The sequence below is a fragment of the Cheilinus undulatus genome, linkage group 15 (assembly GCF_018320785.1).
Source record: "Cheilinus undulatus linkage group 15, ASM1832078v1, whole genome shotgun sequence".
Taxonomy (NCBI): domain Eukaryota; kingdom Metazoa; phylum Chordata; class Actinopteri; order Labriformes; family Labridae; genus Cheilinus; species Cheilinus undulatus.
In genome coordinates, this window is record NC_054879.1 from 44931867 (window position 1) to 44949664 (window position 17798).

A 17798-nucleotide genomic window follows, 5' to 3' on the forward strand; every position below is an offset into this window, starting at 1 on the left:
AAGTTCTTGTAGAGGAATTAAAAGAAAGATGGAACACATCCAATGATGTTTGCACTCCTTTGATTAGAAATATACTCAAGGTTTTCCACTGTTTAAATCAGTGGTTCTCAACCTTTTCAGCCCACGACCCCAAAATAAAGGTGCCAGAGACCGGGGACCCCCACTGTACCTGCAGGTGGTTGAACACAGCCATGCACAATTAAGAATAGTCACGTACAGATAAGGCCGCCCATAAGGGGGGATTAATGGGAGAGCTTTCTGGAGCCCAGCCAAACTTGAGGCTCATGGAGGTCAGCAAAATCATGGTGCATTGTAAAGTTAAGGTTTTGATATCCATATTTCATATTTAACCTGAAAGAAACAATCTTTTTTTTAATCATTCATAAATAACCTTCTTAAAAATGTAAATCTCCTTTGTTAAAAAAAGAATTAAAATGACTTAAAAATGGCGACAATGGGTTAATAATGGCAAACAGTGGTGGAAAGGGTGGTGAAATTGGATTTTAAAAGTAGAAGAGATGGTTTAGAAGTGGCAAAAAGGGGCAAACATTGGTTAAAGTGGCAAAAATGGGCATAAAGAGTGGGAAAAAAGGAGTTAAAATGTGGCTGAAATGGCTTTAAATTGGCAAAAATGGGTTAACTAAGAAAAAAATAGGCAGATACTGGCAGAAATTGGTTAAACTAGCAAAAACGGGCATATCAAATGGTGAAATGGGGTTTAAATGGGAACAGTTGGGTGTAAAAAATAGTTAATAAGAACAATAATGGGTCAACAGAGGCAACATTGAGCTTAGTAGGTGGCAAGAATTGGTTTAGAAGTGGAAAAAACAGGCAGAAAAAGTGGTGGAAAGAGTTTAAAACTGACCAAAATATGTGTTAAATGGTAAAAATGTGTTAAAATTGGTGTGATTAAAAAAAATGATGAAAAGGGGTAAAAAAAATACTTGACAGATTGGTGGAACATGGCAACAGTATAGTTTAAAAAATGTTCTTAGTTTTTTTTGGGGGCAACTGGAGACCCCCCCCCAGTGTCTCACAACCTCAATGGGGTCCCGACCCCAAGGTTGAGAACCACTGGTTTAAATGATCAAATGGTTTAAAGTGCATTATGTAAAGGGAAGACCAGGCAGCTTGTGATAACAAGATTTCTAGCCCCACTTTCAGTTGCGTAACGCAGCATTTACACCAGTGCTGTCTTGTGTAAAATGTTAAGTAAGTGACAAAAGTCACTTTTTTAAGTCACAAGTTTTTCCTTCTTTCCTTCTACAAAGTGCTGCAGGCATTTTTATAAATCTTTCAAGTGCAGTTGCGTACAAAAACAGTTGCCTCCCCCATGGTCATGAACAAAAGTATTGGAACCCCTGGAATATTTCCAGAAAATACCCCATTTCTTGCAGAAATTGTAGCAATTACAAATGGTTTTGGTATACACATGTTTATTTCATTTATGTGCATTGGAACAACACAAGAAAACAGAAGAAACAAAATTGACATCATTTTACACAAAACTCAAAAAATGGGTAGGACAAAATTGTTGGCACCCTCAACTTAATATTTGGTTGCACACCCTTGGAAAAAAATAACTGAAACCAACACCTCTCAACTGGGATTTTGGACCACTCTTCTCTTGTAAACTGCTCCAGTACTCTCAGATTTGAAGGGCGCCTTCACTACAAATGTATAACGCTTGACATTATCAAGACTGTTTGGTTCGTTTGACCACAGGAAAGGCCGACAGTGTTGCAATTTGAGCCCTGAACTGAACTGAGTCCCCCAGACTCTCAGGTCTGAAAATGACCTTAGTAAGAGTGTGTCATATTCAGGCATTTTTAGTTTAACCAAACATACCTTTTCTTTTCGAAAGCAAATCAGAGGGATAAAAACAGAACCCACCGCTTCATATTCAGTTTACTGACTCATAAAATACTGACAGAAGTATTTATAATGGGTCCAATGGAGTCCAAACTTTAAATAAATATTAACTCTATTCTTGGTTGAATTTAATGCAGTCTACTGTGTGTGAATAGGAATATCTTGATCAACCCTGATTTTAAAAGAGAGGCTAAATTATACAAACTGTACCACTGTTAGTCAATTGAATATATTTAAAGAACTCATACAACTATGTTGTTATTTCTTCAGGTTTGTTACCAAGGCTAAAGGGGGATGAACATTTAAATCTGCCTTTGAGCTCCAACGGTTCCCCTTTAATCAGTCATCCAGCTTTTGGTCTCTTCACATCGAGCTCAGGACGCTCGGACTTCGGAGGTCTTGGAAGTCTTGGTTTGTCTGCCCTGGCTGCTCACTCTCAGTTTGGTACTGTCCCAGGTAGGGAGGCTTCAGGATCATTTACATCTAAATATTATGAATGGAAGGAAAGAGGAACTGTTATTTCTTTTCTATTTTTTTCTTTTCTTTTTTTAAAGTTTGCTTGGCAACATTTCACAAGTGTTTCTCCATTTCATCTCAAGTGACTTACTAATTCAACTGTTTGGTTGCTATTAGTTTTTTTATGTGTCTCCCTCTCCTTTAAATGCATTTTTTTTTCTCAAAAACAAGAACATGTAACAATAATCATATGTAATGTAATACATAGCCATGTGCTTTTTATCCTTTTTTGAGGTTTAAAGTAAGACTACTGCTCAACCAAGGAAAAGGAGAATAGTTTTTCAGCCTTTCACAATTGCAAGATTTTTTTAATGTAATATCAAATTTGAAAAACATTATGGAGGATGTCTATTGATACTGTTTATTCTTTTGAAGCGAAAATGAGAAGGTATAAATGGAACTTTAAAGACAGGTGATGCTCTTCAAATGTTTCTCCGAAAGTTCCATCAGAAAGTGTCTTCAGGAACTTTTGCAACTTTTGCAGCTCTGATAATTTTGCTGGAATTTAAGCTGAATCTCTGATGCTGCTCCTCTTGGTGTTCCCTTAATTTTTCAAGTCTTAGTATTAGGGATGCATGATACTATCGCCCAGATATAAAAACTACTGCTGATATTTACATCCAATATTTTGCCCGTGAATATCAGCCTATATCAACTGTAAAATTTGGCCTTATAAACTAATAAAAAACAACAGACCTATGTAAGTCTAGATTAGGGCTGAACGATTTGCAAAAATAATGTAATTACAATATTTTTTCCCCAATATTGCGATTTAACATGTGATTCTTATTAGGTTCCTCAACTTGTGCATTTTTCAGCAAATTTAAGCAATAAATCATTCTACATTGTAACCTACAGTCAGTCAGGGATACTCATCACACATTTAACCATTTTATCGCAAAATGGATTTAGTATATCTTAACTTGGTGGAGAAGGATCTAAAGATGCTTCCTGGGTTAGTGAGCAGCTGCTTTGACTTTTCAAGGAGTGCATGGCTAGAAACCTCCATATGACCATATACATAAATGACAATGTTCATTGAAAACAAAGAAATTATTTTAGAAGAGATTAATCCATAGTAGCATGAATCTGAATATGAGGAGGCAACAAGCTTTAAGCTATAAAAAAGGCGGCTGGGGTGGAGGAGGTGAAGCTGGCCATAAGCTGACGGCAGCTGGGGTTATGAACTAATGCCAAGCTTCATCAATATTAGAATGAACTTGTTATTTCTGCTCATATTGTAAATTTGATACCAGTTGGTTTATTGAAGGGAATTATCATTTGTATGTCTCTCATTTTGACTAAAACAAAACATACATAAAACAGGAAAAGGAGGATTCTTGTAAACCATTAGAAAAAATTACACTTGAATTATTATTGCATAATTATTTATGCAAATTTGCATAAAATGTGCACATTAAGTGCTATTTTGACTAATTTCAAGTTAAAGAAAATTGCAACTTTTGCAGTTTGTAAATTGCAGCAGGCCATATTGTGATTTAATCTAATTTTTGATTAATTGCCCAGCCCTAGCTGAGATTTTTTTCCTTATTCGTCTTCATTCTTTAAACTTGGGAGTGTTTCTTAAGTCAAAAGATTGTTTTTATTCTTTATCCTCAGGACCTTAAGTTGTGTTCAAAGGACAGAATTTTTAGTTATGCAAAACATATTTAAATAATTGCATTGGCTAAAATGAATCGGTAAATATCGTATTGGATATCAGCAAAGATGATGTGTAAAGCATAAAAAAGAAAAAAGATTGTATCAAACTGGTTATTTTGACACTTTTCAGGTTAAATAAATATTGCCCTGTCTGCTTTTTGAAAATTGCAGCATGCCAAATTGCGATTTAATCTAATTTGCAATTAATTGCCCAGCCCTATTATAAAGGATTGAGAAAAATGTCAGTAGAGAATACTTGCAATGAAACAGTGATACAAAGCCACAGGTTTAACAAAACTTGCTATTATGATGTTCTGGCAGGTGAGATTCTCTGCATAACTTTTAGAGTGTCTCTCTCCCACTCTTCAGACTGGTGGCGGCCGGCTGAGGCACATACCAGAGGAGCAGCAGCCTTCTTTCCACCTCTTCTGGGTCTTCATCCTGTGTTCACCTCACAATTTAAGGGCCACGATCCGGTCCCCTTACAGTCACATACCTCAGGTGAACACCTGACTCTTCTATAAAATCATTCAGGGTCCATTTATGGGAAGAGACTAGATGCATATTGAATAAAAAGCTGAGGTTCATATTGCTTGTTCTCACGCATGTCCTCCTAAACATGCCTTTTTCTGTAGGGGTCATTGGAGCATTGAATGGTAGGAGTGCTTCCTCTCCTACTGGGAACACTGCCGTGAACACCAGTTCATTTCCAACAATGCCAAACAAGGAGAAAACTAAAGACGACTGTGGTCAGAGGAGCAGCCAGGGACAAAGCCAACTGCAGCAGAAGACCGTTCAGAGAACAAAAGAGAAGGTTAATATTTTTACCCTAGCACTTTGAGTACAGGACAAAGCATTAAACTCACTGTCTATATGTTCCAGTTTTCCTTTCTACTGTTGATTAAGAAAGATGGAACTCTCATTCCTGTTTAGAATCCCATTAAAAGACCTCTAGAGACCTCCAGCATGAGCAGCAGCCAATCAGGATCCCTGTCAGACAGCTCCAGTGATGGTGAGGAGAGCAGCAGTGATCCTGATGATGCTGAAGAAGAGGAGAATGATGAAGATGATCAGAGCATCGACAGTGAGGACTCTGATTCAGAAAAAGAGAGCCGAGTAAAGCGAAAAGTCAAGGTAAATGTTTGTTTGAAGTGTTTTGAATGAAAAATCTCCCTTTTTTTTACCATTTATAAAAATGCATGGCAGCATACTGCTAAGTTGTTATAAAAATCATTCAGTGAAGTTTTAAAAAGTGAAAGTTCCCCCTGTGTAAAAGTGCCCCCTCTTTAGTAAATGTTCTGATTGTCAAACGCCGGGATGGTAGTGGGTGGTGAACAGGATGTATGTGCTGGCTGACAGGGTTGCCACAGAAGGAGCTGACATGACATGCTGTCTTCTCCCCCTTTTCCTCATCCTCCCACTCAGCGGCTGACACAGAACACTTCGGGGAGTCATAAGAAGGGATCCTCTGCTGCTGATAGAAGTACAGCTCAAGACAGACATTGTGACATTGTCCCGTTGACTTTATACTCCTCTTCTCGTCATGGTACCCAGCCACAGTCCTCTGCACCGCTCCTCAAAAGCTCCAGGATGGCAGAGGAGGAGAGGCAGCAGCACATTAGTGTCATCCAGGCCACGGGATTGGCAGCCGGAAACATCGCACAAGGAAAGTCCCACAGAGAGGCCTCTTTGTCCAACTCACCCAAACATTTAGCTCCTTCCAGCTCACCAAAACACAGCCGTGCTTCCTCCTCTCCTAAACCTCTAGCTCTCTGCTCACCTTCAAAATCCCTGTCTCTCTGTTCCTCACCCAAACCTCTCCCACTGTTAGCCTCTCAAAAGCCTCAACAGACACCCAGATTCTTAATGCCCTCTCCAAACCACAACCAGCATGTCGACAGCATGAAGGAGAGCAACGTAAGACCTACACAAGAAGAGACCTACACGGGTCTCTTACACCTGAACAGCTTAAAACGGAAACAGGTGAGTGATTTTGTTGATAAGATTGTTGAATCAAAGCTGAATTACCTATGCTTCAGATTTTTGCCTCAGTCCAAAATAGATTCAAATAATTAATTAGTATACATATAGATGGATTTTTTCTTTTGTATCTGTGGTTCTCAACTGGTGGGTCAAGGAGCTGCTTTCAGTGGGTTGTGAAGGTGTTCCTGGAAAAAACTAGCAAAAAGTCCATAATGTCTGAAAGGCCTAAGCAAAATTACATCCTCAGTAATATTTTACCCTGTTTTTCCATGATAACGGGTACATTTTGGGCATTTTCTTGAGAACCTTAAACTCCTTTAATGAGGAAAACAAAACAGCTTTTCTTATTTTGATGTTTAAGTTTTTCTGAATCTCTAGAAAACAAAATTTCCACCTTTCATGGAAAATGGAATAAGATACAGTGTTTGTATGCGTATCACTTTTGGGTTTCCTGTAAATCTCATTTTGTTTCAAATTAGATAAAAACTTCAGTATTCATTGTTAAATAAATTTGATTTTGTTGAAAATTTTCAGGGGTTGATGGTGGGTCCAAGTACTCAACCAGTTAAGAACCACTATTTTACATGAAGAAAAACAGAACAGAACAAAATATAAACCAAGAAAAAAAACACACACATCAAAGGGCAGATCAACTTAAAAAAGTCATGATAGTTTTGTTTCAAACGTCCACTTTTGTCAAAAATAAGACTTTCAGAATTCAAGAATTTCATCTTAGATATCATACTAAAAAAAGTCAAACTGTATGGATTTTTGATACCATGGCAACAAAAATAGAAGTTATGAACATCCAATTTTGGGTCAGTGCTTGTCTTTAATACTGAAAAATGTAGGCCTACACTTACACACCATCTCTCTTTTGTTCAGAGCAGCATTTGATAAGAAATATGACTTAAGATATGTCGTTTATAAGCTCAAAGCATGTTTTGACACACCATAAACATGGTGTAACAACATAAGTCCAAACTTATGCTGTAGCACAAGTGTTTTTTTTTTTTGTTTTTTTTTTTTTCAATTTTGTTGACAATCTGTTCTTTTTTTACATTTAGTGAACCAAATTTAACATAGAATTCAGTTTTTATAATTACATCCATCCATAGCTACACTGCTTCTCACTTTTAGGGGTCGCGGGGTGCTGGAGCCAGTTCCATCTGCCATTAGGCATGAGGCGAGGTACTTTCCAGACTGGTAGCCAGTCAGTAACAGGTCTGGCATACTGTGCCTTTAAAAAGATATCATGCTTGGATATTTTACTCTTTTATTTATTTTATAAATCTGTCATGTTCAATATAATATGGCTTCAGATACAATAGAGCATGGCCTAAAAACAGTCTCATACCCTCCACCATCATAGCACTGAACAAACAGAATGTAAATGACACCTGATTGTCGTCATTTATTTGAAATCATTGCTGGAAGTGAATGCCGTGTTTTTGTGCCTTTTGATCGTTCTTCTTGTAATGCATTCTCATACCTGTATGTACAGAATCCGGGAAAATGAATTTCCCAGAAGGGACAATAAACTAACTAACTTTTCAGAAGAAAATGACATAAAAAACTCTTGAATGTCAGAGTAAGAGCAGATTTCTACAAAGTAATGCAATTAAACAAAAATATGTAAGTTAAAATAAGTGGTTGCATTAATACTCACCCCCTATAATATGGCATGTGTAAATCTAGATCAGGCTGTCCTTACAAACTAAGTAAACATGCAAGAAAGAGACTAGTGAGAGAGGCCACCAAGAAACCTATAACTACTCTGAAGGAGCTCCAAGCTTCAGCAGCTGAGATGAGAGAGACACTGCAGACAACTGTTGGCCGGGTTCTTCACCAGTCAAAGCTTTATGGAAGAGTGGCAAAGAGAAAGACACTGTTGAAGAAAACTCAAATTCAATCTGGACTAGAGTTCACCAAAAGGCATGTGGGAGACTCCATGGTCAAGAGGAAAAGTTCTTTGGTCTGATGAGACCACAATGGAGCTTTTGGCCATCGGACAAGACGCGAAACAATGCACCTTGCCACAAACACACCATCCCCACTGTGAAGTATGGTGGTGGCAGCATCATGCTGTGGGAATGCTACTCAGCAAAAACCTGGAGGACAATCTTATTTAGCATACAAGAGAACTACGGCTTGGGAGGAGATTTATTTTCCAGCATGACAATGACCTGAAGCATACAGCGAAAGCTGCACAAAAATGGCTCAAAGACAACAAGGTGAATGTTCTTGAGTGGCAGAGTCAAGACCTAGACCTCAAACCAATGGAGAATTCTTGGCTGGACTAGCACCCAAAGGTGAATCTACTAAATACTGACTTGACGGGGGTGAATATTTATGCAGTCACTTATTTTACATTACATATTTTTATTTAATTTGCATTACTGTGTGCAAAGCTTTGACATTAAAGAGTTTTTTTGCACTTTTTTTGTAAAAAAAAAAAAAAAAGTTAGATTATATTGGCAGTGGTTTTTAGAATAAATAAAACTTCTGAGTGTGTCTGTGGGAGGAAGCTGAAATACCTGGAGAGAACCCACACTCCCATGATGCAACAGTGCTAACCACTTTAACACTGCGCAACAATTGAAATAATTATAATCTTTATCAATTTCATCAAGATTCAGGATCATTAAAATTATATATCTGAAAATCTTCTTCATAGCTTAACATATTTGCATATCTTACTAAACCTTAAATCTTTTTTTCTTTTTTACCAGAAAGAGTACTGCTTGTATTCATTGTTCATCATAGTTTTCTGTCAAAAACAAACAAACAAAAAAAAAAAAAAAAAAAAAGATGTACTCCTAGTTGGCTACAGAATATGAATGCTTATACACTATTATCACAGCTTTTATTATGCTGCATGTGAGTCTGACCGCTACATGACGAGAAGTGACAATGCATTTGGCTCTACTGGGAATACTTCAAAAAACTGACAAGCAATTAGCTCTGTTATGTTTTGGGATGTTTGTTATCGAGAGAGAGAAATCTGTCTCTTTTGCAAGGGCTCTGTTATTGTCAGAAAAGTCTATAACAAGAGGGTTTTAATTTGTACGATGGTGGTACATTAAACACAGGCTTTTGTATGACAATAGCAACAAATACAGGATGACAGTTAAAGTCGCACGATGGCATCGAGCCAAATAATTTAAAAAATATTTTCCACAGCAGCTGTTTTTTCCTCCATGGTTGTTGACAGGCTTGAGCTGGCTCTTCATTGTTCCCATCTCTTATTACACCTCAAAATCCCTCCTTCACAGCCCACAGAATGTAATGTGAGTGACAGTTTGTGTAATTACTTTCTTTGTGCCTTTTTGTCTCCCTTTCTTTTTTATTTTTTATTTATGAAGCCCCTCCATTCCAAGGACCCTGTGAAGCAAGTTTCCTCTCTTCTACCTAAGAGCCACGACCAGTTTAAAAGTTCAGCATCCTCTTCAGCATTACCAACACTGGATATACATCGGCCAGATCCACTGAGCAATCCTTTACTGTCTGTCTCACACAGCAAAGATAAAAATCTGTTCCTGAATCACCATCTCAATGGACTGGACCACAGTGCAGTTCAGGATGCCCCCTTAGCCCTCATCACTAAACCCCGCAGACAAAGCAGCAGCACCATCTCCAGCAGCAAGCCGCTTCTGGCAGCCACAAGCCCTCCTTACCCAATGCCCATCAACCTGAGCATTAGCACAAAGGACATGCTGGGCAGCTCTTCATCCTCTCTGAAAACATCTGCCTCATCAGGTCTTCCTCAAAGACAGAGGAAGACGAAGACCAGCAAGTCTCTGAATGCAGGAAAGAGCCTCTCTAAAACCTGCTCATCCCGTCCAAACATGGACTCGCTAAGAGGCAGTGAGTCTGACATCCACAGCAGCAAAGACTCTGACGACTCTTTAGGAGATGACTGCGGAGATGATGATGATGATGATGAAGACGACGATATTGAGGATGGAGATTCTGGCAGTAGCTTATCAGGTTCGGTATAAACTACTTTTCAATAATTTGCTCAATCCACCTTATTTATAAAGCACATTTAAAAAAACAGCAAAGTCAAAGTTCATATAAAAATACAGAAAATAGACAAAGACAATGAAAATGCATCAGAACACATACTAGAACAGTGGTTCCACACCCTGGGGGGCGCCGAAGATCTCGGGGGGGACGCGGGACCCTGTCCACTCTGATGTTGTCAAAATGAGATGTACATGTTTATTTTTAAATGAGAAACAATCTATGATTATTATATGTATGATTAGGAACAAAATGTATTTGGGCCAACCTTAAAGATAAGAAATGAATCAGATTAAATGAATCTCTTAATTTCTGTGCAAAAACATGAATATTTTTAGGGAAAAAAAAATTCAGAGATTATAAAGTCGTGTACTTACAAGGAATCAAAAAAATTCAGTGTTTAAAAAGTCAGAAGTTTACAGGGAAAACAAATGTGAAATTTACATGTTTAAAAAGACTTAAATTTTGACACTAGAAACTCAAACATGTCAAATTTTAAAACCTTAAATTTAAAACAATGTAAAGAAGAAAATGTACAAGAAAAATGGAAACAGTGTTTAGATTTTCAACTTTATAGTCTCAAAAATTATATGCTTTGGTTCAAGTACATTTACAGTTGAAACCAGAAGTTTACATATACTATATAAAAAGGCACATAAACTTTTTTTTCTCACCGTCTAACGTTAAATCAGATTAAACTTTTCCTGTTTTTGGTCAATTAGGATTACCAAAATTATTTCTATTTGCTAAATGCCAGAATAATGAGAGCGATAATTTTTCAGACATTTTTTATTACTTTCTTGGGAGTCAGAAGTTTACATACATTTCATTAGTATTTGGTAGCATTGCCTTTAAACTGTATGACTTGGGTCAAACGTTTTGGATATGCTTCCACAAGCTTCTCACAATAGTTTGCAGGAATTTTGGCCCATTCCTCCTGGCAGAACTGGTGTAACTGAGCCAAGTTTGTAGGCCACCTTGCTTGCACATGCCTTTTCAGCTCTGCCCATAAATTTTCAATGGGATTGAGATCAGGGCTTTGTGATGGCCACTCCAAAACATTGACTTTGTTATCCTTAAGCCACTTTGTAACCAGTTTGGCAGTATGCTTAGGGTCATTGTCCATTTGGAAAATCCATTTGTGCCCAAGCTTGAACTTCCTGGCTGATGTCTTGAGATGTTGCTTCAGTATGTCCACATAATGTTCTTCCTCATGATGCCATCTATTTTGTGAAGTGCACCAGTCCCTCCTGCAGCAAAACAACCCCACAACATGATGCTGCCACCCCCCCGTTTCACAGTTGGGATGGTGTTCTCAGGCTTGCAAGCTTCCCCCTTTTTTCTCCAAATGTAACGATGATCATTATGGCCAAAAAGTTCAATTTTAGTTTCGTCAGACAACAGAACATGTCTCCAAAAATTAAGGTCTTTGTCCCTGTGTGCATTTGCAAACTGTAATCTGGCTTTTTTATGTTTCTTTTGGAGTAATGGCTTCTTCCTGGGAGAGTGGCCTTTCAGCCCATGTCGGTACAGGACTCGTTTGACTGTTGATAATGACACACTCTCACCAGCTTCAGCCAGCATCTTCACAAGGTCTTTTGCTTTTGTTCTTGGGTTGAGATGCACTTTTCGGACCAAAGCACATTCATCTCTGGGACACAGAACCTGTCTCCTTCCTGAGCGGTATGATGGCTGGACATTCCCATGGTGTTTATACTTGCGTATAATTGTTTGAACAGATGAACGTGGCACCTTCAGGCATCTGGAAATTACACCCAAGGATGAACCAGACTTGTGCAAGTCCACAATTCTCTTCCTGATATCTTGGCTGATTTCTTTTGATTTTTCCCATGATGTTACACAAAGAAGCAGTGTGTTTCAGGTGTGCCTTAAAATACATCCACAGGTGTGTCTCTAATTAACTCAAATGTTGTCAATAAACCTATCAGAGGCTTCCAAAGACATGACATCATCATCTGGGCTTTCCCAAATTGTTTAAAGGCATAGTAATCTTAGTGTATGTAAACTTCTGACTCTCAAGAAAATAATAAAAAATTGTCTAAAAAATGATCTCTCTCATTATTCTGGCATTTAACAAATAGAAATAATTTTGGTAATCCTAATTGACCAAAAACAGGAAAAGTTTAATCTGATTTAATGTTAGACGGTGAGAAAAAAAAGTTTGTGTGCCTTTTTATATAGTGTATGTAAACTTCTGGTTTCAACTGTATATGGAAGAATGTTTCTTCTAGTTATTAAATAAAAAGTCAAAACTGTCAGATAAAGACATGAGATAAAACCATTAAAATTATGAGATTAAAAAGCTGAAATTATGAGATTAAAAAAAACACAATTGTGAAATGAAAAGTCAAAATAATGACATTCTGTCATAATCATGAGCTAGAAGGTCCTAATTATAGGATAAAGTCATAATTATGACATAAAAAGTCATAATTATGAGATAAAAAGTCAAAATTATAGGATAAAAAATGCATGATTATGAGATAGAAAGTTGAAATTATGAGATAAAAAGTCATAATTACGATAAAAAGTTAAAATTATAAGATAAAAACATCAAAATTATGAGATGAAAAGTCAAAATTATTAGTTAGATGTCAAACTTATGAGATGACTGTTTATCTCATAATTTTGACTTCACCTCATAATTATGACTTAGCATATTTTTTTTCAATTTAGAGTTGCATGACTTTCACACTCTTCTTTTTTTAGTGGCAGACATGGGCTTCCATACATTTACAACTTTTAAAGTAAAAACAAAAAAAATCTTGTAATTCACAACTTTTTAGACTAAGAATTTTGAGTTTTTTTCTGAAAAATTATCAGATCCTCTTTATTATACACTGTCCTAGTAATAGATAGTTTATACATAGATATTTTGCCAGGAACAAATGTTTGTAGGCCCATGATGTTGGGATTTTTTCGGTGAAAACAGTTCAAATTGATGTTTAATTTTTCAATTGAGTCTGGGGGGGCTTAGCGTTTTTTAGATATGAGTGAGGAGCCCTAAGGAAAAAAGTTTGGGAACCACTGATCTAGAACATAACATGAAAAGAACATACAGGAACATAAATATATTTGATCATAATGTATTTTTTTGTCTTTTAATACTCTTTTCATGTTGTTAGTGTTCTGTTTTAAATCCTGTAAAGCACTTTGAATTGTTTTGTGTCCAACCCTTTTTAATTCACCTGCTATGCCTTTACAATGGAGGCCACAACTGAAAAAGCATGATCACCCCTGGCTTACTCTAGATAGTGATAATCAGCTGATCAGCTGACCTCTGGGGCCTCAAAGGGCTGTCGATTAGTGGTTAATTATAATGATATCAATGTAAGCTTTGGATAAGGCATAACTCTTTATCATTTTTTTAGAAGAGCGCTGATTAATACCATTTTTCTGTCCTGTTTCCTTCCTGCAGAGTCAGAGAGCAATCTGGACAGTGACTCTGAGGGCTCTGAGGATGAAATGAAGCAGCACTGTGGACGAAAAGTAGACGACGGCACAGACAAGACTCCTCTGAAACTTACAAAAGCATCTTCCTCTCTTCAGTCCTCCTCCATGGATCTCAAAGCAAACTGCTCCCTACTTAACCTGCAGATCATCAAGCCTCCAAGTTTACCAAGTAGCCTCCTCAGCCTGCACCCCACAGTAACCAGCCCAGGGGCCCTGAGTAATCACAGCACCGTATCACCCCACTTCACATTTGCTGCAATACCAGGTAACAAATCTGGAATTATTTTTCATCTACAAACCAGAAATCAGTTTCATTTCACTGTAAAAAGATTCTTCTATGTGTGATGCAGGCTAAAGAAGTGTAATTTCCTCAGATAGTGAAGCATGATCATGACCAAAGTCAGTTTAGCCAACCAATCAGTGGAAAAAGATTTTCCTGTATGAAAACATGAATGCACATTTATCAGGTTCCAGGTTAAAATGAGCTCACTGGAAGAAGTGGCTGCATCATTGTTTTGATGGTCTCCAGCAGCTTTTGCTTTAATAACGCTGGCAAATTCTTGATATATCTGATACCCGATGAGTCATGGAGCATATTCTACAAACAGAGCCAGGGTCTGACTTGCAAAAAGAGAGAGTCTTTCTTTTCTTGTTCCATAAATCTAGCTGTGGAGTAATAGAAGATTCATGAGTGACTGACAAGTGTCTTACAGAAATATAAAAAAATAAAAAAACTCTAAATGCACTGTTCCAAATTATTATGCACAACAGAGTTTCAAAACATTTCATAGGTTCTCAAGAACTGAAAATGGTCATTTGTTGAATTTGCAGCATTAGGAGATCACTGAAAACAAAGCCGTTTCAATCAAAAACATCTTAACAGGCCAACTTAACATAGGAGCCCTTCTTTGATATCACCTTCACAATTCTTGCATCCATTGTGAGTTTTTGGAGACTTTCTGCTTGAATTTCTTTGCAAGATGTCAGAATATCCTCCCAGAGCTGCTGTTTTGATGTGAACTGCCTCCCACCCTGATAGATCTTTAGCTTGAGGATGCTCCAAAGGTTCTCAATAGGGTTGAGGTCAGGGGAGTATGGGGGCCACACCATGAGTTTCTCCCCTTTTATGCCCATAGCAGCCAATGTATTCTCTGCAGCATGAGATGGTGTATTGTCATGCATGAAGATATTTTTTGCTACAAAAGGCACGGTTCTTCACAGGAGATTCGCTGTATTTGGGAATTTGAGGTTGTTCTAAAGATCTAATCCAGTGGTTCCCAACCTTTTCCTTGGAGCCCCCTACTTGTGTCTTAAAATATGGTCCAAGATCCACAAGGAAACAAAAGAAGCATTGCTAGTAAAATTTAAAAACTTGAATTGAACTGGTTCTCAGCAAAAGTCTTCGATATGCACAATCTACTTTAGTAAGTTGGTTATGTTGGTTTTACATGCAAACATTTTGACAACCTGGTTTGGTTTACAGTTCACACACAAAGGGTTAAATGCACCCTTACCTGCATAGTAGAGTAGACTGTTTCACTATGTGCCGTTGTTGTGTAGAAATATTGAATGAGCCAATATCCTGCCATCAAGGGGAAGTGTCCCCTTTCTATGGCAACATGCTGCATTGCAAAAAGCATCTAATTCACAAACACAATTGCAGGTAAGAGTGGAAATATTAACATCATTCTTCAAGTCCAGCCCAACAACTCTCACCAGTTTATTTGGTGATAGATCAGCTCCATCAGCAACAACTTCATAGGTGTGTTTGTCCCTGAATGTCAGTCGCGCTACATGCTTTGTGCCTTAAAAGGGAGCAGATGGCAGAAGCAAGTGTGGAACAGTTTCAGAGGTCTTAGTGGCTGCTAGTTATTCTTAGGGATTCAGGTAATATGTTGTTGGGCACAAAACTAATGTGCTGTACTGACATATTCATGACATATTCATTCATGACATATGGAGGCCATTCTGGAGGCCATTCTAAGAAACATGGATCATCCACTTCATATCTCCCTCACTGAGCAAAGAAACAACGGTGGTGGACGGCTCCTATCCCTGCGCTGCAAGGACAGAAAGATGTAGAAAATCTTTCATACCATCAGCAATTAGACTGTATAATTCTAAAGTAAACAGATGAGACTCCCAGATGATTGAATTTCCCTTCGGGGATAAATAAAGTTCTTGTATTGTATTGTATTCCTCTGACTTTAATCGGATTACCATTTAACTGAATGTGGGATTTCCTTTTTTAATGTCCAAATTAAACACACAGAATTAACTTGTTCTAAAACATGACTGCTGCAGCATTTTCACTGATTGTTTGGATTTGCTCCAGTGTGGAAAAACACGCCCCTGACAGTACAGATTAAAGCACATGAAAGTGAAACTAAACACCACACTTCATTTTTCCTCTGACTGACTTGGCTGATTCCTCAGTGAGAAGAAAACAGAGATCATGCCTTTGGTTGCGTAAGTATTTAAATCTTTAAATATGAATAGATTCTGTAGTTAAAGAGACAGCGGTTTTATTTCATATTTTGAACATGTAAGGGTAGTTTTAAATAGTTTTCAATTCTTAAACAAAGTGTGATGCAATAAGTCTAGTATTTTATCAGATTTTATCATGTTATTCTTTACTGGTATTTTATGTTCTTTGGTCTTCAGAAACTTTGTGCTGTCACAAACGGATGCTGACTGTCCGTTTTCCTCTTTAGAGAAGGTATTGCCTTTGCTGGGGTAACTGTGGCATTAGTCTACGTGCCCATCACAGCTTTACTGATCATAGTGGGTGGACTTGTGATCGTGGCTGGCATAGGCGCAGTGGTGGTGTACAAGTGTAAAACAGGTAAAAATCTGTCCATTATATGTTTTACTTTTCTCAAAATAAATTCTTCATGCAAACGGAACATTTACAGTTGGAAAAAATGTTTATTTTTCCTTTATTTATTTATTTTTTTTCAGGATGCAAAAGAAGCAGCAAAATTAAGAGACTCCTGCTATGTTTCTTCATGCAAAAATGTAAAGCATCCTAAATCTGCAATAAACACGAAGATGAAAGGGAGGATTGCAGACATCTGTGAAAGATAAATCTTCTGTTTGCTTGTTTTGACTTTAACAAATGATTGTATTAATTTCTGGCTTTGTCATAAAACTATGCAAACTTCTCTCCGGCTCATATTTAAACTGAAAAACCAAGTTTGAAGTTGCCTTTTGTCTTTTCAGTAAAACTGATTGTCTCTGTTACATTCTGCCAACGCCCTTGTTGTTTGAAACATATTTTGGTCATGACATCCCCTTCCTCAGATTCTTCTCCGAAAAATAAACAGAACTAAAACTATAGAAAGAAAGTTTGTCTCTGTGATTTGATTTGATCTTAAAAACAAGTGTTAGTAGAGTCTTGTTTTCTTTAAAACAGAAAAAGTAAGACCTTCTTGCTTTTGAATGTTGGAGATGTTTGACTGCTTAGAGTTGGGGTTCCCTAACTTCACCTTGCTAGGAACAAGGGGCACTGAGTTGGGGGGGGGGGGGGGGTGCAGACTCATGTGACAGACATAGTTTCTGTCTTTTGTGTGTGTTTGAGAGCCATTGCCATCTCCTCGAAGGTATTGTGGAGGAATGACTGAGGGTATGTCTCATACAGGGGAAGTTGCATGAAGGTTGTTTGGGATTATCAGGGGGCAAACTGAAGCGAAAGGAACAACAATTTTTGATTTTATATTAAATCTGTACATATTTATGATTTCGTTATTGTGCCAGTTGTGAACCAGTACACTCAAGAGGTCTTCTGAGAGGTATCAAGCACAATTGGAGCAACTGTGTGGAATGCAAATCAACACAGACAGACAGACCACAACTACTGTAGTGAGATGTGTTTCCTTTATTTAGGGGTTTCAGTTGCACGCCCCCCTCCCTTTCTCTGTGTATTAGATAAATCTGTAAACATGGCAGGTTTGTGGATTTGCTCTGTCCCCCCTGGAGGCGTGAAAGCGCTGAGTCATTTCTCCTGTTTTGTAGGATCAGGGAAGAGGAGGAGAGTTACGGATGAGAGAGTCCTGCGGTTGCCTCTTGAATTTGGGTGAGATATTGTCCATGCACTTCATATTTGACAAAACAGAATTAATGTTGTGTCCATTTTTCATGTGTCTTTACTGCGCCTTTTTCTGCATTGTTTGTGATTATGCAATGATCTTAAAAGCAAAATGTCAGCGTACTGAATGCAGCCTTTCATAAAAGGTCATCTGCAGTTAGCTTTCCTCTGTGCCTAA

The 17798-nt window shown here is 37.7% G+C and overlaps 1 protein-coding gene across 5 annotated transcripts in view; it reads left to right on the forward strand.

Annotated features, from left to right (window-relative positions):
* Window positions 1–17798, forward strand: part of LOC121522493 (bromodomain adjacent to zinc finger domain protein 2B) — an 85842-nt gene that overhangs the window by 41658 nt on the left and 26386 nt on the right. For all 5 annotated transcript variants that reach the window (XM_041806942.1, XM_041806941.1, XM_041806944.1 and 2 more), the window contains 8 exons: window positions 2143–2328; window positions 4420–4551; window positions 4686–4864; window positions 4984–5184; window positions 5476–6033; window positions 9399–10023; window positions 13499–13798; window positions 17548–17608. In XM_041806942.1, coding sequence (XP_041662876.1) covers window positions 2143–2328; window positions 4420–4551; window positions 4686–4864; window positions 4984–5184; window positions 5476–6033; window positions 9399–10023; window positions 13499–13798; window positions 17548–17608 — 2242 coding nt within the window. The remainder of the gene's footprint in view (window positions 1–2142; window positions 2329–4419; window positions 4552–4685; window positions 4865–4983; window positions 5185–5475; window positions 6034–9398; window positions 10024–13498; window positions 13799–17547; window positions 17609–17798) is intronic.